General features: G+C 40.6%; 2 protein-coding genes across 3 annotated transcripts in view; one reads left to right on the forward strand and one right to left on the reverse strand.

The window, feature by feature from the left end:
• The window catches only part of WDR27 (WD repeat domain 27), a 123,640-nt gene extending 106,360 nt beyond the window's left edge, over positions 1–17,280 (reverse strand). The window contains exons 1-12 of the mRNA XM_042795631.1: positions 17,173–17,280; positions 14,772–17,081; positions 14,141–14,203; positions 13,142–13,283; positions 9,968–10,092; positions 9,388–9,501; positions 7,291–7,342; positions 6,059–6,129; positions 5,073–5,187; positions 3,960–4,092; positions 635–738; positions 130–197 (exon numbers count right to left, since the gene is read on the reverse strand). Of these exons, the coding sequence (XP_042651565.1) occupies positions 130–197; positions 635–738; positions 3,960–4,092; positions 5,073–5,187; positions 6,059–6,129; positions 7,291–7,342; positions 9,388–9,501; positions 9,968–10,092; positions 13,142–13,283; positions 14,141–14,203; positions 14,772–14,888 (1,104 nt within the window). The 5' untranslated portion in view covers positions 14,889–17,081; positions 17,173–17,280. The remainder of the gene's footprint in view (positions 1–129; positions 198–634; positions 739–3,959; positions 4,093–5,072; positions 5,188–6,058; positions 6,130–7,290; positions 7,343–9,387; positions 9,502–9,967; positions 10,093–13,141; positions 13,284–14,140; positions 14,204–14,771; positions 17,082–17,172) is intronic.
• Positions 17,281–18,582: 1,302 nt separating this feature from the next.
• Positions 18,583–21,188, forward strand: CUNH6orf120 (chromosome unknown C6orf120 homolog). Of its 2 annotated transcripts, none has more exons than XM_032985201.2 (2): positions 18,583–18,798; positions 20,552–21,188. In XM_032985201.2, the coding sequence occupies exon 2, from the start codon at positions 20,596–20,598 to the stop codon at positions 21,160–21,162; it is 567 nt and encodes a 188-aa protein (XP_032841092.1). In that variant the 5' UTR covers positions 18,583–18,798; positions 20,552–20,595; the 3' UTR covers positions 21,163–21,188. The 2 variants fall into 2 exon arrangements, with proteins under 2 accessions (XP_032841092.1, XP_032841093.1); XM_032985202.2 differs by lacking the exon at positions 18,583–18,798 and adding an exon at positions 18,805–19,090.
• Positions 21,189–22,065: the final 877 nt, after the last annotated feature.

The following is a 22,065-nucleotide window of genomic DNA, read 5'->3' on the forward strand; positions in this document are numbered from 1 at the left end:
GAAACTACAGTGTAATTCACATCAAGCAACTTGTGTACATGAGTCTGTAAACAAAATGTGTAATTAATATTTATTGAAAATAACTGGAAATGTAAACATTAATTAAATCAATGTTTACTGTATACTCACCTTTCCGTTAACTGCCTTCCTTGTTAAAGCACATGATCTGGCAAATCGAATGCTGAGGTCACTGTAATCTTTACCAAAAAGAACACAGTGCTATAAAATTGTATTTGCATTTCAAAAGCAAAAAAATATCATCTCTAAGACAGGAAAAAAATTATTCATACTAATTTGACGCCACCGTAATCCACTGTCTTCAGTGTATATTCTTCTATTTTACCCTCACATTATAAAGTAGTAGAATAATATTCCTTGTATTTAACACTCATGAACTGCAAAATCAAATCAAAATTTATTGCTAGACTCTACAGAAATCTAGTGTTGACAAATACTCTGAGACAAGTCAGCAGTGCCAGAAAAACATACAAAAGTTAATTAGAAAAAACATCTAAAAAAACCCCACTTAGTTTCTACTGTATTCTGTTTCACAGACTAGTTCTTATACTATTTATATCAGATAACAATTGAAAGCAATTACATTATAGTGTAGTCAGATATCTTATAATCATACCTTTGTAAGATAAAAAAGCTTCTAATTCAAAGTTTGCCAAATTAATTATTAACAAACCAGTAGTGCTTCCTATCCAAAGATAGCTAGTATTCAGGGCAGAATATCTATTTTAAAAAGAAGAAAAAATATCTGAGTATGATAAAGAAGCTTTTCTTATTACCATGAAAGACACAGCAATTGTGGTTTTTTAATACTTCTTACACAGTCCCAGTATAACAATAATAAACCACACCAAAAAAAAAGATTTTATACAGCATTTTTTAAAAATCTGTAGCTCAGAGTAAAAAGTTTTAATCAAAATTGGTGAAGTTTTGAAAACTAAGAACAGAACACAACCCTTGATTTTATGTAAGTGCTCATGGCAAGTCTAAAAATCTGTAGCTCAGAGTAAAAAGTTTTAATCAAAATTGGTGAAGTTTTGAAAACTAAGAACAGAACACAACCCTTGATTTTATGTAAGTGCTCATGGCAAGTCTAAAACACATGAAGTAATTTTCTTCAAAAATTACTGTTTTTTAAGTTGGGAGATGCTGTAAAAGCACAGCGTACACAAAGTGTAAATTCAAGGAGACAAATCCACATATATTCTTACTTTTATTACCTGTAATATGAACACACAAAAAGCAGTGAAATTTAAGGTGTATTTGTACATAGTTAAAGTACAAGAGAAAAACCAGCACAAGCTAAGGGAAAAAAAAAAACAAAAACAAGGCAGGCCTGGAATGCCTGTCTCCAACTGTGCTTAGAGGCAGTAGTATTGCAATTAGGTAATGAAATCCAGCCTTCAGAAACACCACAGAGTAGACCAACTGGTTATATTTTCAGTCAACACGCTCACAGAATAAAAATGTTATCAAGTATAAGATGATTACAACAAAATAAAGGTTGTCATTCTCAAAAACTAAAAATGTTTTGATAACACAGTAAATAAAAATTGATATCAAAATTTTAATAAATCTTCCAAATAAGAGTGAGTAGACTTATCAGTTTGATTTGTAAAGTCACACCACAAGAGATGAAGTAAGGGTATGGAAAAAGATAAAGCTGAACGTTGTCATGAAACGACTTACCACAGTGGCGTAATACTTTTTTTATAAAACAAACAAACAAACAACAACAACAGCAACAACAACAACAACAACAACAAAACAAAACAGAAGTAGTCAAGTACATTAAAAAGCAGACTGGGAAAGACAGTTTCAGTTCTGGTTTGTGATACTTTCACGTGGTCTGTATAGTTTTATTTGTGGTTTGTATTCCTTTCATGCATGGCAGTAACAGACTGTTTTAATTTGTGAATTCTTTGAATTATTTATAAAGAAGTGGCACTATCAAGTTGTTATGAACAATGATATCAAGTGATATATACAGGAAGTTGATCTCATGCCCACTTTACAACAATAAAATGCCATCCACTGTGATGAAATTACTCAATGTCAAAATGCTTAGGAAAGCATGAGACCCATAATTTTTTGGAAATCAGTGTTGCAAAAATGTTTCACTGTTGCATTTCATTGCAGGAAGGAAAAGTGTTAAAACATGGATTACTCAGTTGTTCAGACAAATCTGAACCACCTGCTAAAACCAACACACGGAAACTTAAAAATTAAACAGAAAAATTATTTCTAAATACAAAACTCTAAAACCAAAAGATAATGGAACTGGATTAATAATAAGAATTAAATTATCATGGTTGTCTATAAGCAGAGCAAAACCTCCAACTGTGATGTGATAGATGAAAGGGTAAATAGTCCTTAGATGTACAATGCCAGGCAGTATCAGGTGGGTATTGGAAAGTGATGTTACTTCATTTCAGAAAATTATTTCAATTAACCTATTACTGTGGATCCATTTCAGGCACCCATGTCCAAAAAGGGAATTAAAAAAGAAAGGAGATTGAATTTCAGAAAAAGTTCAAAAGCCATACAGAAAATACAGAAATACAGAAATACAGAAGCCATACAGTTTCATACAGAAAATATGCCTTACACAAGGTGCAAACTATTTTATCCAGAAGTGTAGAGATAATTTCTTTATAAGCTAAAATTTGCTATACAAGGAGGGAACTTGAGAGTAGCTGGCTCTAGACAGTCAGAATAAAAAACATACTATGAGCCAATAACTGTACATCAAAAGAGAGTATTTCAGATTAGAAGCAAAATTGAATGAGTCAGCTGCAGGAACAACTTAACCGGGGACACGGTGGATTCTTCATCACTGGAAAATTAGCCTGTTAAGTTTTGATGATGACAAAGTTTTGATGATTTGAGAGTGGTATTCTACAAACCATAAGACTAACTGACTGTAATAATTCATCTACTGGCCTTAGAGTCCTGACATTCTATTAAAGTATGTCTGAGATGTGCATCCTAAAAATCACTATTTCCTTGCACTCAGCTGTAGTCCTTCTGAAAATGTAGGCATCATGAAAATAACTATTTGTTAATGATTACTTCAATTTGACATAAAAGGCAAACAAAGTTACCCAGGACTACAGGATAATTTTCTTCTCTGTTTATCAAAAATTGTTTATAACTCTAACCAGAGGATTGATCAGTTATACCTGTACAACCCATCATAGGCCAAAGGTGGAACAAAAGTTTCCTAAAACATGACGTGGATGAGAAACTTATCCAAATGACAATTATAAATAACAACAAAAACAAGTTGTTCTATGAGACAGTTCTTGTGGCAGTACCCTGAACCGATTCCCAGATGCCTGATAATATGGCTAAACTTCTCTTCAGGAAATAAATTCAATACAGGGATTAATTTAGATATCTCCCCTTTACCTGGACAACCAGTTCCATGGGAAGGAGTAAAACCATCATGCTTTGAAATGTCTGTCTCTCTGACAGAAATTTGACTAGAACAGGTTATGTAGTTCAAAACTTATATAAATTTGGAAGGCGAACTGACACAGGCACACAGTGACTGCATCAGACTTATTTCCTTAGGAAAGCAAGCTAAAAATAAATTTGGCTTTTTAATTCTAGTTGGCTTCTTAATTATTTTTTTAAACTCATCTTCGCTGATCAACCAGTATCAATAGATGCTAAAATGAATCTTCCTAATGCCATTTTTGTAAAATTGTTTTTTGGACTCAAAACCAGTTTTAACTTTGTATCAGATTGTGTATATTATCTGCCTAGGAGTAGGCCACCAAAACTTGCATATCACTAAATACATTGTTTGACTTTCCTATTTAATTAAAAAAAAAAAAAAAAAAAAAAAAGTAAATTGCAGTGAAAATAACCCAAGAACCAATAGGAACTCCTAGGAATAGATTCCAGCCAAATACTTGGTGATATTTTAAAGGACTTACATGTTTTCTCTATTATGGAAACATACTGAAAATTCACAGTGTTCAATTAAGAGGATAGGCAATGACATTTCCACTGATCCTTCTGGTCTGATGTTGTTTGTTTTGCAAAGCTTGGAAGTATTTTGCCCTTCACCTAAGAAAGACAATCAACAGTACTAGTTATCAAAACAAAACAAAACAAAACAAAAACAATTAACAACGGGAAACAGATAGGATTTAAGAGAGAACTGGAAGTAGTAAAATAGCATGAACTAAGATCACACTCAAGAAGTTTCTATTTCAAAAAGTGGATATACCCTAATAGCCAGCCCACTTGTAATATCTTTCCTCATTACTATGTTATTTTTAGCACCGTCTTCTTTCAAATACCTAGAGATAAAATCCAAAAAGCCTACTTAAGGAGTTGGCAGAATTTATATGTGTTCATCTCAAAAAGTGACTCTGAAAGTCATATTCCAACAACCCTTAATTATGTTGGGCATCTTTCCTTTAAGAGGACCTCAACTCACTTCAGCTAGGGTGGCAGGTACTCTGAATGCCTCATGTGGCAACATGGAATCACCTTGCTGAGGTTACCAGTGCAGTTTTTAAAGACTTATAAGTACTCTGTGTTATACCACGAGAAATATCACAGCCAGAGAAACATCATATCATGGAGACAGTGGTATGGATTAAAAATAAATCAATAATTAAATATATAAATAAGTAAAGAGATTCCTAGAAGCTTCAAATGTAACTGAGAAATGGTACTTCACTTAGACAGTGGATGAATTTTTAGGCCCTTGATTCTGCTCTCACTGAAGCCTTGGGCAATGAATTCAATAAAAAACAAATGCTTAATAGTTCACATCATGCAATGTTTTATAAACAGATACATTGGCCAAGATTTTATTACAGACATACATGCATAATTCTTTACAGATATGTCAAATAACTCTTTCCAGATACGTCAATACCCAACTTCATATCAGGTTCAATAAGAATTCCATGCCACAGTCTGAGACCCATAACTCTATCACTTATAATAAATTCTCATGGTATCAAAAGCACACAATCAGTAGCCAATAACAACTAGAATACACCATGAACAGCATTCTAGAAGCACTGTGCTACCTATTTCTTTTCCAGATTTCCGCACTTTATTGCAGAATTTCTCTTGTTCTTTCTTTAAGTTGATATGTGTTACACAACGATAATTATGATCACTGATTAAACTGAAGATCCAAAGCTACAAGGAAAAGAAAAAGCAATTGCAATAACCTTTTGACACTAAACATAAAGCTTACATGAATACAAACTAAAGGTACATTATTTAAAAGTGTTGATGTAACTAATTAATTTTTGTATCTGGAATCTCACCTTGGACCTTCAATTATATGCATTTCTAAGATTATCAAAGGATATATTCAATATTAGCAAAAACAGCCAATATCAATTTGAACTGAGCATCCAATTCCCACATTTGTGTCTCTGAAAAAAACTCCTCATAGACTACTTCCCACAATTAAAAATCACAGGAAACCTGCATGTATTGCTAACTGAGTCATTTGAAAGACAAATTTAATTTCTACCTTTCTCTTTCTAGGCACCCCTACAGTTGAATCTTTAATTTTCTTCACAATTCACTGGATGGTAACAATGAAGGAAAATATCTGGAAAATCTCATTAAATATATTCCTAACATTATATTAAAGAGGAGGTGAAATGTATATTCACATTTATCACATTTTGATCAGAATTCCAACATGCTGAAATTGAAGTCCCTTCCATTTATTGTCATGTTCATAGGAGAATCCTATTTTTCACCTATTTTCCTTTAAACCAGATATATTCATGACCTCTCAATGTACTCTTCTTATACAATCACTCATTGTGCTCTTAAAAACTTTACTGGTTTTCAGGAAAAAGTTTCCATTTTGTAATACAGGTCTTATATACCATTTATGTTTTATGCTCAAAGCAATGAATTATGCTTACCAAAATAACTGTTGTAACAGTTCAAAACATGTAGGTAGATTGTGACCCTTTTTTGTACACAGCTACATTAATGATAGCTGACTATTTTGATGCAGAGACTAAGTTTAATGTTTAATTCTTACCTGTCCCTCAGCACATCCAGTGATAATCTGTTTATTTTCCTCATCAATTAGCAGACTTAGCAAAGGAAATGCTGTTTCAAAAAAGATAAGATTATTTCCAGAGTAGATACAAATCAGATATTTAATTAAGATATGTAATTCAACACGGAATCTTCCTGTTCATTAAGATTGGTGAAAAAAACCTTTACTGCAATTCTTACAGTTGCACAATGCTTTGTGTGCCTTAGCCTTTGTGTTGATAAGGGCTTTCCATTGGCAGGTCTGTGACCTGCCTTTCACCCAAGCTGCCATGGCAGTGGTTTTCTGCACCCTTTCACCCAAGCTGCTGTGGCATGGTTTGCAGAGCCTCTGTGGCAGTAGTTTCCCCTTGTTGTTCCCATGCTGTTACTCTCACAGCTGTGCATCTGCAAACCCTGGCATTGAGGTTAAGGTGGGTTTTCAAGGGAAGCAACTGCCACAGTCAACCAGGGGGGAATCAACCCTTTTTCCTTTCCTTTCCTTTCCTACCACGTGATTTTAGCTTTTAGTTTACATGAGGCTATCCAATAATTTGTATGCACAAAGCTTAATAATCAGTCTCCATGCATCTTGTGCCCCCAAAGTGTGCTCCAGTCACCAGTAACAGCACCACAAGTGGCAACAACCAAAGGGGAGTTTGAGCAGGTCCTGTTGAAAACTATATGATTCTTGTAGGAAAAGTGCTATTGCAGGAGGGGTCCCCGCTGCGCTGGAGACAATGACTGCCCTTCTCCTCTTCTCTCCTTTTGCTCTTGCCTTTCCACAAGAGTAGCTTTTACCTTTAAAGTCAATATATGCCATCAACTGCAGATGTTGCTAATAAATCTACATATAGTATACTTAAAAGTATTTCCTTTCATGTCGTATACAAAACTTGAAAGAAAACAAACATATAATACTCAAGCAGTGGAATTGTACCTAGAAAACAAACAAGAGAGTACCATTTGAATATCTCAGTAAATGGCAACAATTACATACACACCCTGTACAAAAAGAGCTCTTTATGAACGTACACTAAAACTATCTACCCAGAATTACACTTCAAAGGAAAACATATTTACTACTGGCTTTAAAGGAGAATATATTTACTACTACGTTGTCTGCTAGAATTATTTTGACTAAATCAACTAAATACTTCTATTATAATTTTATATAATTGTTTAGAGAGAGGATTTTTTTGCTATGAGAAAGTATGCATAAAGAATAAAACGTACCTGTTAATACTCCCGACTGATATATTAACTGGCCGGTAGAATAGTCCCACACCTTTCCAAAAAAACCCATAAAGTAAACGATAGACACCTACTTAGATCTTTAAGGAAAACACAAACTTCAACGGCCATCATGTGGTGAAAACAGAGAAATGCAGCCATCGAAAGTGATGCAATGTGGTAAGGATTTTTTTCAGCATTTTTTTTTCTAACTACATAGGGCTTTGTTTAATTTATAAGTATCCATAGTGAGACAGGTGAAACTCACCTGGTATGAATACACAAAGTAATTAGAAGTACTTGTTATCATCTTAAGCTAAACTAATGAAAAGACATACTTGAACTGGTTCTAGATGTCTCACAAGGAGATTGCACAATTTCACAGTTTTCATATTGGGCTTTGGGATAAGAGGTCATTAGTAACAATAACAATAATTATACTTATTATCATCTATACACCCACATATAAGTCAACTTTCATTATTAACATGACTTTCTAAGTGATAGATTCTATGCTTAATAGGTGATTAAGAATGACAAATAAAACCTATTTTTTTTCTCTCAAGTTGTTATTTCTACATGCCTTCCTTTCCACAAGTGCTTCCACTACACTTATGATAGCTATCACAGCTAAGATTGAAAAAATCGCAGCTAGACAGCCCCCACTTTCTGAACATGGCTGTGAACCTCTGATTAGCTCCCAAGCTTTTTTTTTTCATGTTTCATTTCTCTCAGAATGTAAACATCATTCTTCTGAAAATCTGTTTCCTAAGATCTTGTTTCACAAATTTATCTGAAGAGACTCTCATCTGTTTAATTTCTTTAGCCAAGCAAAAGGGATAAGGGAGCATCTGGTTTTGGATGCTGCAAGTCCTGCAATAACAGGAGCCAGCTATCACAGACTCCAGCACAGCTGCCCTCAGAGAATTACCCCTGATCTACAGAAACAGGCAGAGAAAATAAAACTTGAGGATTTACTAAATTATTTGAGAGACTTGCAAAATATTTTGACTGTCATTTTAGTCCCAACATTTATCAAGGTTAAAAAAACAAAACAAAGCAAAAAAACCCACCTTATTAATTATTATTATGTATAATTCATCAACTCTTCATTAAATTAATGTTTAATGCATATATATTTATTAATTATTATTAATATAAATATTAATTAATATTTAGTACAGCATACAGATATTTTCCTTCAGTAATTTTTACCTTGATTTAATTTCTTAGATCATCATAAACTAAATAAGAAACAATCAATCAGAAAGTCAGAATTATTAATATTTCCTAAAACTCCAATTCAATCTTTTATATTTTTTTTTGTCCAAGACCAGAACAAAAATAAAAATCACATTTTCTCCAGAATAGTGTTACATAAAAATTAAATTTAGGGAAAAACAAAACCAAACAAAACAAACTTTGATATAGAAAACTATAATTTTACTTTAGCTTGTAGAACCAAATGTTGGGCTGCATTCAGAATCATATAGAGGACAATCAGTAGTAGACTAAACTGTATCTAATCAAGGGACCCACCCCAGTATCTTCTGGAAAATACACGTGGGTTCACTCAGGCTCCTAGTTTCCCCTTACTGTCTAAGTTGTCTTCAATTATTGTCACGTACAGCAGCAGCAATCGATGGTGCCATCATACAAAATGTCTGGCAAAAAATTCTACCACTATGTGATAACCCATTGTATGCAATAACCCAAACCAATATTCCCAAAAGGTAAATTCCAATCAGTGTCAGCAGAGTCAAAGTGAAATACTTTCATTCAGTTTAGCATACTTGAAACTTCAGTTAAAGTGAAACTGATTAAAATATTTTATTTCCATTTTCCAAATAATAATCACCAAAGATAACACTTCACTCTAGAAAGTTTTGAATTTACAAAATCTGCATTGTTCTTTTAAAGAAGAGTAATTATTTTTTTTGCAATAATTTCCCATGAACAATGTCCTAATCTCTATAAAGTCAAAGATGTTTTTTGCTTAATCTTCAGAAAATATTTAAAGGGAAAAAAAAAAAAAAAAAGACTACTTCCCATATTCACTAGATTATATTTTTTTTAAGTGCAGCTCTACAGTTTCCTTGCCTTAAAGGTTCTGTCTTCTGACACTGATATAAGCATGCTTTTCTCCCATGTGCAAAACTCAGCAGCAGTCACTGGAGCCAGGTGGCCATGCAATTCAGCTAGTATAGTTTCAGTCTGTGATTAATCAAGTCAAAATAAAAACAGATTAGATTTCAAAATAAAAGTGACAGTTAAATGTTTTCATTATTAATAAGTGTTGCCAAAAATTGTCAGATCTTGATTCAAAATACTAATTCAGTTAGATTTTTCTTGTTGAAAATGCAGCCTTGTATATCATCCTGCTGGCAAAACCACTACACATTACATGTGCTTCTTCGGCATGAATGATACAGGAGTAATTTTTCAGACGTCCTCAGAACATTTTCTTCTCCTAAGTTATTGAGATATTGTTTCATTTCAGCTTTTAAAATCTAGTCTTCTATCTGGCATTATCAAGCATTATTTCATGCTTACTTTCATCTATATGAGAAAAATGAATTCTTTTGCTTAATTACACTGACATTTCTGTATCATGATTTTATCTGAAAGTGAGTAAGTTAAAGAAATACCAGCACTGTGGCTACAAAGAATGGTATCTCACCTTTGCACTTAATATGTAGATCTGATTTCCAGCACACACTGCCACTTGTTGATCATCTGGACTAAACCTTACATGAAGCACCATGCCCAAAAGAGTTCCTATAACAATTCCTCGAGGTGTTAACCCTGCAGAAATTTTATTGTTAATGAGACTCAATGAAATATAAAACTCTGTTGCAGTGATGTTATTATAAACTTTACATAGCAGTTATTTAACCACAGAGTTATCCCAATTTATGTCAGCAAGATGTACAAAACAGCCCACTGTTTAATTATACCAGGCCATTGGAAAGCAAAGTACAGAACTGTGTACCAGCAGGATTCTTCCATCTGCCTTGTTGCCTAGACTTGATCTGATACTCTTTGAGATACTAATAATAAGTGTGCCCATCAAATCATACTTCCATCAAAGACTGCCAGGGACAGTAGGGTGATGTGCCCAAGGAACCTAGTAGTGCCATGTTCATTTTGGATGCAAGAAATCCTGACTGAAGCCCAGTGAAAGAGGGGATTGAAAAATACTTCTTCCAGGAGAATATCCCAGCCACTCAGCCATCAAGCAAGGGGGACTTTCCTCCTCTTGGTTTTAAACCTTCTGTGGGAAAGGACTGAAAGAGGAAGTACACCACCAAATAATATTACAGAGCCAGATGATAAGACTACAGGGTACAGGCAAAACAACTACACATTTCCTTTCTTAGGTTTTATCTTAGATGCTGTGGAGTGTTTCTACAATTGATTAACATGTAAAGATTTACCAGAAAAGAGAGATGGATCACACAAAGAACTCCTTAACTACCTTGATACAGTTTATAAGAATATGATCAGAAAAATCATGCCAAGACTGTGCAGAGCAGAGTTTGGGGAGAGAAAGACTACACAGTATCTGCTGAAGAGCCTGTGGATAGAGATAAAAAGACAAAGAAAAATATGGCTCTCAAATGTCTTTGTATTAAAACTATACATACTCTTTATCTGTCTGCTACTGTCTATTTCTAACTTCCATTTTTGTTTCCTACAACTTCATAGTCCTATTTTATGCCCACTCCCTTAAGCATTCTTTGATTCTCTACATTACTCTTCCATAGATTAAAATGTAATAATGATATTTATTATAAAAGCACTTAAAATGTTCACTTTTCTTTACAACATTAGTTTTCATAATAAGTAGATTTACAAATTCAGTGTGGAGCAGAGTACAAGAGACAACTCCCACACATTGAATCATAGGTTAATCTCTAACTACAAGTAACAAGAAGGCAACTTTTAATAGCGTTGGACAATGCCATGCAACTCTCAATTTTGACACCCAAGGAGGACTGTAATAACTCTCACTTATCATACCATGACAATTTATTTTGGACAGAGTGTCATTGGGACATGTGACAGTGAGTCACGAGTCTGGGAGTCTTGCTCTCTTTCCTTCTCTTTCACTATCCCACTGCTTTCCAATCAATTTAAGCTTCAACAGGGGTCAGCACTGCTCCCTCCCTAGAATCTAACTCCATTGGCTGAGGCTCCAAACCAAGATGGTGATCAGGATACCAGAACTTCTGCTTTCTTTGTGCTATGTCATTATAACTCTCTTTCACACATGTACTCTTCTCCAAAATCAGCAACTTGCATTGCTCACACACACACATGGCAACAGTGTTCCAGACAGAGGCAGGAGGAGAGGGAGGACCAGACAAAGCAGGATGTAAAACACTATTTCTACTGATATTCCATTGTCATGGTTTGAGCTCAGAGGGCAACTGTGCGGTGCGGGGGAGGAGGAGAAGAAAAACAACATCACTTTAATTCAAACACTAACAAAAACAACACTTAACAGATGGAATTCAACAGTGAGAAACATTACCACATCTTAAAAAAACCTTGCCCCCACCCCTCCCTTCTTTCTGGGCTCTGTTTTGTTCCCAATCTCTCTAAATCCTCGCCCCTCAACAGTGCAGAGGGCAGACAATAGGGGGCTGCTGTCATTCCTGCAGGTCTTTCCTCCTGGTTGGGGGGCACTCCTTGCATTCTTCCCCTGCTCCAGCATGGGGTTCCTCTCACAGGAGACAGTCCTCCATGAACTTTCTCTGGTGTGAGTCCCCCCCACAGGATGCAGCCTTTCCCACGATGATCCAGCGTGGGACACCCCTGCATGTTGCAGCCCTCCCAGCACTGAACTACAACAGGGGAGGCTGCTTCTCCCCGCAGAGTCCTGGCCTTCTTTGGGTGCAGCTGCCTGCTCCAGCAGGAGCTGCTCCACAGACACAGGCAGATTTCTGCTCCACCATGGACCTCCATGAGTGGCAGGGGGGCAGCTTTGCCGTCTCACCACATGGCTGCAGGGGGTCTCTGCACCAGCACACCTCCCCCCATTTCCTCCTTCTTTCTTCCACTGACCTTGGTGTTTGCACAGGTGTCCTTCTCACAACTTCTCCTCACAAGTCCCCCCTCCTCCTCACAGGTTCCCGCTCTTAAAAACATTGTTCATTATTGCAGAGGCACAGCCACCATCGCTAGTTAGTTCAGCCCTGGCCAGCTCAGCCAGGTCTGACCTGGAGCCGGGGGGGAGCTTTCGAAAAGCTTCTCACAAGGGGCACACCCCTTCCCCCGCTACCAAAACCCCGCCACGCAAACCCAGCACATCCAGAAAAGGTAGCATTTAGCTATTTCGGCACTGCACGTCCAGTTACGCCGTGCTGCTATGATTAAACATCTCCCGGTCCATTTTATTCCACGGCGGTAGAACTGAACTAACTGCCTTTGCAGCGGTTCTCCGCGGCCCCCGCCGGGGGTCGGTGCCAGCCGGCCCTTCCCGCGCAGCACCTCGGGCCGCTCCCGGGGCCAGGGGAGGGGGAGCACGGTTGCCAGAGCCTCCGGACTACCGGCCTGACTCAGCTTGGCGTTGCCAAAGGGCAACGGAGAAAGAAAGCGCTGTTTGTCACTGGTAGGGCTGTTGAACCTGAGCTGCTAAGGCACGCTGCTCAGAAACAGCTGGTATTATAGAAGTAGTAGTTGAAGAAAAGGAGCTGTTGGGGCTATGTCTTCTAAGGCGGCCGTTGTTTGGAGACTGGCTGGACATTGGTCTGCTTGTAGGAGGTGAGTGCCTTTGCATCACTTCTTTATATATATATATTTGTGTGTATATATAAAATATGTATATGCTATATAAGTAATACTCTACCTTTTTGCACCTTCTGTGTGCATTCATCAAGATTCCACACTATCACACATTCACAAGAAGCAGAGCAGACAAGAAGTGGATTGGTTTTACTCCCAAATGACACTGCAGAAATTGAGTAATGATGTCCTGACAAACATAATGGCTGACAAATATAGATAAAGAAGAGTTAAATGGGTCACTTCAAACTAAGATTATGAGCAATACAAAATTGCAAATGGATAATGTACAGGCAATTAACAAAACAGTAATTTTTCTTTATTGTTTCAAAATCACTTAACTACAATGTAGCTGTACTGGGTCTGGCTGGGACTCTCTTCATGGTAGTTTTCATGCTGCAGTGCTTTGCATTTTGTGACAAAAACAGGGTTGATAAAACACCAATATTTTGGCTGTTGCCACACACTGCTTGCACAGCATCAAGGGTTCCTCTTTTTCTCACTCTGCCCTGGCCCCCTGAGCCCCAGCAAAAAGGCTGGGAGTGCACAAGAGACTGGGAGGGGACACATTCTGAACAGCTCACCCAAACTGGTAAAGGGATATTCCCTATCATACGATGTTGTGCTCAGCAGTAAAACTGAGATATTGGATGAATAAGGTGTTGAGGAGCTGGACGGCTGTCTTCTAAGGTGGCCGTTGCTCAAAGCCTGGATGGGGATTGGGTTGCTTGTAGAAGGTGGTGTTTCTTTTTTTCTCTTTCCTTCACTTGTTAAATTACCTTTATCTTTAGCTGTGACTTCTCACTTTTGCCCATCTGATTCTCTCCCCCATCCTGCTGGTTAGGAATAACAGGAGACCAGGTGGTGGTTTAGGTGCCAGCCAGAGTCAACCCACCACAAAAGTTCATATTATTCTCATCACAGTAACAAAGCTCATAACAAATGCTAGTAGCTTCCCAGCATTAAAATGAAACCTGACGCTCCTACACTGCCCTCAACTATATCTCCCTTTTAAGTCTCCTTCTGAAACAGCAGCCTACAAAGAGATATATTCTGGTTTTACCTGAGCAGTCTCTGTATTCCAGATGCATAGCTCATTTTGATTCAAAGGGAAAGCGCAGTGGTGGTTGACGTGCAGAAATAGACTCCACAATCTGATAGATTGTAAAGTAGGTATGTTTATTCAGCGCTGAGGTACACAGGGGATAACTCCTCCTATTGTGTACCCAACGTATGGTGCTGTTACCTAAGATTTATAGAGCAAATGATTACATATTCATAATATTTCGCAATACGCCTATACATATGCAACACCTATCCCCGCTTCGTATTATAATTAGCATTTCCATAATCTCCTCCTAGTTGAGTCTGCGCAGTGTCTTCTGGTGGTGGTCGTGGGGGTCTTTGGGGATGAAGTCAAGCTCCTCTTCCTCCTGTCCGCTCTGTGACCCCAGGTTTTGCGCATACTCAGTTTCTTACTGGCTGTTGTCCAAACCGTGGGTCTAGTTCCAACCGGCTTGGTACTGATAAAGCCTAGAGAGCTCACCGTGTTTTATAAACTGTCTGCTCACTAAGCAGACAGTTAACCGTTATCTAAACTATTTCCCTTGAACTATTTTCTTTTGTTATCCCCTTCTTGCTATTCTCATGTTAACCCTTACATCCCCTGTTCCTATCTTGGCCCTGTATCAGTGGTGACTACACGCCGGCTGAACAAGGGACTCCAGCAGTTTGGATTTAAACAAGTGTTTCTCACGGACAACGCCAGAATCGCCACCTCCTCCAGCAGAACAGCCTCCGTCACTTTCCATCCTACAGCTGAAAATAGGCTCCGTGGCAGAGCATTACAGGGGGCCAGGCCCGCTTCGCCGGCTGCGCCCTCACCGCCTGCCAGCGTGGGGGTCCCCGGGCCCCACAGCCTCCGCGGGGGTACCCTGAGGCGGGGGGCCGGAGGGGCTCGCCCGGCCCCGCGTCCCCAGGACGAGACAGCGCAACCCCCACCCTACCTGGCCCCACAACCTGGCCCAGGCCCCGGCCCATAACCTGGGTGACCGAGTGGAACAATCCTCCCTGGCGCGTCCCTGCGCCGGGGCAACGGCTGAGCGCGAGCCCAACAGCTCCGCCGCGCCCCACACGGGCGCCCGGCCCTTCTTGAGCAAAAAGACTTAAGCAAAAAACATCTTTGACTTTATAGAGATTAGGACATTGTTCATGGGAAATTATTGCAAAAAACAAACCTCTTGCTCTCACCGAGTTTGTGGTTGATGCCCAGCTGGTGGAAGCAGTCACCACAACAGCAGGCAGGGCTGTCAGTCAGAGGGACTCATCAAGCAGGAGAAACAAGCTGATGAAAATCTCACAGAGTCCAGCAAGGGTAAGTGTGGAGTCCTGCATCTGGCACAGAGTAACCCCAGGCAAGATGACAGGTAGAGGATGGCTGTCTAGGAATCAGCTCCACAACAGAGGATCCAGAGATCCTGCTGGACAAGTTGAATATGAGCCACCCACTGCGCCCTTGCAGCAAAGGCAGCCAACCATCCTGGGCTGCATTAGTAACAGAGAGTAGCCAAGAGGTCCCGGGAGTGATCCTTCCGCTCTATTTGGCACTTGTAATACTGAATCTGCAATACTGTAGCCAGTTTGGGGGTTGTAGGTACAGGAAGGCTAATGACATACTGAAGCAAGACCAGTAGAGGGCAACCGAGATGGTCGGGAGCTGCAAAAGGTGACTTACTGGGGGCGGCTGAGGGAACTGGGCCTCTTCAGCCTGGAGAAAAGGCAGCTGAGACCTCATCGTTGGTTACAACTATGTAATTTGAATATACAGGTAAGATGGAGCTATACTCTTCTCAGAGGTGCTCAGTGATATGACAAGCTGGAACCTGTGAAAATCCAATTAGATGTCAGGTCCTTTTTTTTAAAATACCACGAGGGTGGTTGAGTATTAAAAAGAGTTTCTGAAAAGGGGCTGTGGATGTCTATCCCTGGAGTTGTCTAAGAGCCAGATGGACATGGCCCTGAGCAACCTGAATAAATTAGACCTGTTTTGAACAGGAAGTTGGACTGGAGGAGTCTGGAGGTCCCTTGCAATGCACGTTACAATTCTGTGGTAAAGGTTTTGATCCTCACCAACTTAAACCACTTTGAGGCAGATCAGTCTGTGGACTCAGTATCTACCTCAACTGCATTTCAAACAGATACTTGCTACAGGAATGTCTTTCTTGTGTGTGTGTGTCTGTAATTAACACTACAAGCATTTTTGCCCTATAGGAACATCTAATATATATTACCGTTGACAAAACAATCTCCTTGTGTTAGTTTTCCCTGGAGAAAGTACCAGTTCAAATGCTTTTTCATGTGTCCTTGTGAATTTGGATAAAGCCACTGTAGTAAGCACCAGCTGCATAGAGGTAACTCAATGACACATAGTATTTCTTTTCTAAACTGTGACTCATGGCTGAGAATACTAGAGAAAAATTTTACTATAATACGCTGATGACAATTTTAATGAGTGCTACAATCATGAATTTGTTATGGCAGTTTAGTCATCAGTAAACAAATGCTGATACAGAAAAAAAGGGACTGTTCAGACAGGCAGACAACCCCTAGGAGTAGAGAACTTGTTCCAAAACATGTGTCTTTGTAACTGTTTCTAGGCAGTTTAGTACATTTTTTCTAGTTCTTTTTACTGTAGTTTATTTTCATCTTTCAATGTAGCTGCAATACTTTCAACAACCTCCTGCCCGTAACAACTAGGGAACTAGTAGAAATCCAAGGAAGTATCAGAGATCTTGAACCGATTTCTGGGCTGATCAAACAGGAGTCAGGAGATCAACTCCCTTGCTGCAGCTGGACCCTGAGCCAGTAAAGTCAATCTGATGGAGACCTGTCAGTCCAGAGAGGTGTGGAGCCCCACTGCTTTTTGCCCTTCCAGTAGGTGCTGTTGCCTCATAGTGGCTGACACGTCACTCCTCCAGTAACATAACAATAAGCAGATTTCTGCCCTGTTGGGAGGTGACAGTTGCATGGGAACTCTAGTGACATGTAGGCGCATAGTGAGAAATTTATACCACACCACACCCCCATGAAACATACCTCCTGGCGATGTCCTGTTTCTGTGCAGCACAATGCTAAAACACTGTGGATCCAGCATGTTCCCACAGCTTGGGTATCCACCCACTTCAAAAGGAACCGACAGCCCTGTGAAAAAAAGACTGCTACAATTTTAGGGCATTTTAGGGAAATAGCAGTTGCTTATCATATCATGCTTTTGTGTCCAATAGTATATTTCTATTGGTCTCAATATCCAATCATTGTAAGAACAACTTTAAATAATGAGATTTACCACTTTTAATAACATGCCTTAAGTGGCTGATAAGCCTATTGATAAGTTTGAAATTAATTTTAATAAAGCTCAAATTTAAGAGAATCCACATTTGGTGGATTCAGCCTGTTTGAGGTAGGAATGAACAGGTTACATGGGTTTTATGAAATTAGAGAGTTTTGAAGACAGAACATTACCTCATTCTGTTAATACAGGACCCAACCTGTGTACTTATACAGATTCTCTCCAATCTCTCAGTATACTATAACACTCCATACAGATTTTCTTTCAATTTCAGTCCTTTGTTTGGTCTTGCTTACAGATTTAAAGAGCTCAGTCAAGTCAAGATAACTGTTGAAATCAATGGGTATTCAAAAGTGTTTTTTCTCTTCACAGTTCTTCTGCTCTGTGATCTTAGCTGAAGTTTATGCTGATAGCCACATAAACTGTCACTAACTGTTGAAGGGCAACCTCTCCTCCAGTAAGTGTATTACATCCGATTTCAGTGCAGACAAAACTGGATTCCTCTAACTGTAAGTTTTCTTTGTGAAAAAATACTTACCGTGTTGCAGAAAAATCTACATATTCAGTCAGTGTCTCACCATCCTCCTCCAATGTGTCATCCTTAACTCAGAATTTACAACTAAGCAAATCTAACTTTACTGGACTTCCAAGTGTCTGGTGCCCAAAAGCCATGCTCCCCCCGAACACACCCCCCCTCTGACAGCACAGCAAAGCCTTCCCCGGCCACAGCCCCGGGAGCTCCCGCAAGCCAGGGCGACCAACTGCCCTGCCGGGACCCGGGACCAGCGCAGGCCAGGCTCTGCCCGTAGGCACCCTGACCCTCACGAGCAGCCAGCGGGACCCGCCGCGGGCCGGTGGGTGCCCTTCCCGTCGGGACCCCACGCCAGGCCGAAGGCCCGGGGGCTGACGCGAGCGGGCGGGGTGTGGGGGCTGTTCCCGCCTTGCCGTGGCTACGGCCCCGCCCCCGCCGCCAACTCTCGCGATAGCAGGGGGCGAGGCTGGCTCCCCGCCCCGCCCCGCTCCGGGGGAGGGCCCGGGCACGGGGGGGTCTGGTGATGGCGGCGCGGAGGCGGCCGCGGATCCCGGGGCGCGTAGGGGAGCGGCGCCGCGTCCTGCCCTGCCCTGCCCTGCCCTGCCCTGCCCTGCCCTGCCCTGCCCTGCCCTGCCCTGCCCTGCCCTGCCCTGCCCGCCCTCCTGGGCCGCGGCGCTGCCCCGGGGCCCGCCCGGGCCCGCCTCAGCCCGCCCTGGGGAGGAGGGGCTTTGCCCGCGGCGCCCCCGCCGCGCTGCGCTGCCGCACGTCCGCGAAGCCTCCAGCTCTGCTTCGCCTCGGCCGTGTGGCCTCGCTGCTGCCGGAGCCCCCTGGCAGGTCGGAGGTGAGCCGCGCCGCGGCCCTCGCTCGGCGGGGTGACGGCGGGGCCGCTGCCGTGACCGTCGGGGGCCGCCTGCTGTGCCGGCAGCGGGGCCCGGGGCGGGCGGCGGCGGCGCTCCGCGCCCCTCGGGGCCGGCCGGTGCCTCCAGCGGCTCTCCCGCCCACGGGCGGGAAGGCAGGCAGGGAGGGAGTTCCTGGGGGCGGCAGAGGCGGTCCTGGCTCTGTCCAAGGTCTCCTGAAACTGCTGCTCCTTCCAAGCGCTGTTCCAGCGCCACGACGCTTTCGTTTGTCCCGAGGTAACTTAATTTATTCTGCTCAGATGTGGAGCTCCTCCTGTTCCTCCGCTCGGGGATTTCATCACCTCTTCGATTTTAAAAGTGGCAGAGAGTCAGTTCCCCGATACAGGGAGACAAACGGCAGAAGATTTATTTTTTTTTTTCTGTCGCTGTTGAGGGTGTTTTGTCAGTCTGGCAGGTTCTGCCAATGCTGTACTTTCTTCTTTTATGCTGTCTTCGCAGAATTGTGGCCTTGCAGCATAGAGGCCTCTGGGGCATAAAACTTGGACCTACAGAAACATTTGTACGTTTTTTCCCTAGATCTGTTTAACTGTCAAACCTCTTAAGATTTAAGTAGCATCTCAGTGGAAGTAAAGCAGTTTGATGCTAATGAGGTACAAAGCAACTTACTGGTAGCTTTCATGTTTAAGGTAATTGTAGTGTCCCTGTGGAAGAAATGAGGGGATGAAAATCCTCATCTGAAACATGGAAGTGTGTATGCTTGTGGGTCCGGTGCTTGACTGAGATTTGCACATCACACTCGGTTAGCTGTATGCTTTGGAAGCCTTCAGCAAGGTTCGGAGCTGACTTCTTTGTACGCACACACTTAGTGCAGCTGTTCAAAGGACAGGAGTGCTGCAGGCACGCTCGGGCTGCCTGCCTGGGTGCGTGCAACAAAGAGGGAAAGGGTTTAAGAGCCTTTGTGTTGCAGCAGTCCTTTGAATCTCCCCCTTGCCCGGGTAACTTCAGCCTTCTGTTTTGTAAGCAAGTGCTGTGAAGAGTTGAGCGTTTTTATGGTAGGAAAATCTTCAGGAAAGTAAACGCATTTTTTTTCAGGGAAAATATGCCAAGTTTAGTCCTAGAAACAATCCACACAACGGAATCATAAATTAATGTATTATATCACTAGATAGTTTGGTTTTATGTCCAAGTCCATTCCCAGTGCAAGTCAGAGTACATACTGCTTCATGCATACACCCAGATTTGCACATTTACTGTCTTCTGAAGTTAAGGTGAAAGGATGGGAAAACAAATAGGGTGCCCTAAATACCTGACACAAAGTTAATCTTCAAGTAGGCAAAAGCCTTCTTTTTCAGCTCTGGTTTTTTGTTTTTTTTTTTTTTAAACTGAAGCTAAAATCATCATTGGGTTTCATCTCTTCTGGGTATCTGTCAAATCTGGCATGTATGCAGGTAGAATGAAACTAGTCTCTCTGTCAGTTCTGGATGAAAGAACATCTAATTGATTAATTTCTGTTTAATTTCTTTAAGACATTCAAGCCATTTTAATCCTCCAGAGCTCTGAATCTTAGCAATGGTTTTTGTTACTGTTAAAGAAGAAGAAAACTTAATGAATGTGCTTAATTGAAGTTGCTTAATTTTGTATGGACTAGAGGGGGTTTATAAAAATTACCAATTAAAAAGTCGATTCCTTCCAAGAATGGAATATACTAAAATTTGAATTATGTTTTGTATTCACAAGGTAGTGCACGGGACACAGGAAGAGTCTGAACATAACTTAAGACCATGGCAGCACGCTGGAGAATCCTGATAATATTTGTGGCAGCTCAAGTACTATTTGTGGTAAATAGCTTTGAGGAAGAGGATGTACCTGAAGAATGGATTCTTCTTCTTGTTGTTCAAGGCCAGATTGGAGCAGGAAACTACAGCTATTTGAGACTAAATCACGTGGGAAAAATAGTACTTCAGATGCGGAGTTTAAAAGGTGATGCGGACTTGTACGTATCCGGTATGACGCTTCACCCCAGCTTTGACGAGTACGAGCTACAGTCCGTAACCTGCGGCCAAGACGTTGTCCACGTACCCGCGCACTTCCGCCGCCCGGTGGGAATTGGGATTTACGGTCACCCCTCTCACCGGGAGAGTGAGTTCGAAATGAAAGTATACTACGATCGAACAGTTGTACAGTACCCGTTTGGTGAGGCTTCTTACAACCCCGAGGAGATGGAGGCAAACCAGAAATACTCCCAGTCTACAGAAGATGAATCTCAGGATGAGTCGTCTGTTTTCTGGACTGTACTTATTCCATTCTTGAAACTAATACTTGAAATTCTTTTACACTTCAGCCTGTGAAATTAAACGTGAATGACTTGCTGTAATATTTAATACTCTTTGTTATGTTTCCTGAAGAGGGATTCAGGTTATTTTTCCTAAACCAGAAAGGAAGTGGGGGGAAAAGCCATATTTAATTTTATATTGTAAATCCTCCACTACATGTAAAATGAGCAGCAAGCACAGTATTTGCAGTGTTCTTCAGAGGTCGGGGCTTAAAAGTGAATGTACAGTTGGGATCCTGTTAAATTCATTTTAAACAGGTGCATAGGAAGATCAACTCTGATTCAGTATTTTCTATTGTTTTTTATAAAGAAAAGTGAGTTAAACAGCTACGCTTCAGTGCCCCCTCTCAATTTAGAGCATATTTAAAAACAAAATCTGCTTCTTTTCTGAGCAAGTATCTCCGGTAAAGCAAATTAGCAATGGTTTTGGAGCATATTCAAGTTGAGGAGCCTAGGGTGAAGGAAGGAAAAACCAATCAGTCAGCTAAGGCAATAGATGATCTATATTTTGACTGTGCTCTACAGTATGTCAGCCATCTGTCAAGCAGAGGTCTGTCCAGTCACTCATCACCTCTGCAAATCCATGACCTGAATCAAATGCATGTTACTCCTTCCCTGTTACTGCAGGCAGAGTAAGCCTTCAGCTGTTGTTGTCAACATGACATTTTCATTCCGTGTTAAAAGCAATGCATTTTATAGTATCTTGAACTTGAGAGGTGCTTTTTTTACACCTCCCTTTATAGCTTTTTGTGATTTTTCTTTTTTTTTTTTTTAGTACATCTTTATGAATAAGTCATTAGCTTGCAAAGAAACTTTCTGCTGAGAGGAATTTGCAGTATATTGTAAGAACAACAGGTCATGCCTACTCTTCCTTCAAAGTTAGTTTTTCCAGTATTTTTTGGTTTGGTTGTCTTTCAAA

Source organism: Tyto alba, unplaced genomic scaffold, assembly GCF_018691265.1.
Source record: "Tyto alba isolate M040663 unplaced genomic scaffold, T.alba_DEE_v4.0 Super-Scaffold_22, whole genome shotgun sequence".
NCBI lineage: Eukaryota > Metazoa > Chordata > Aves > Strigiformes > Tytonidae > Tyto > Tyto alba.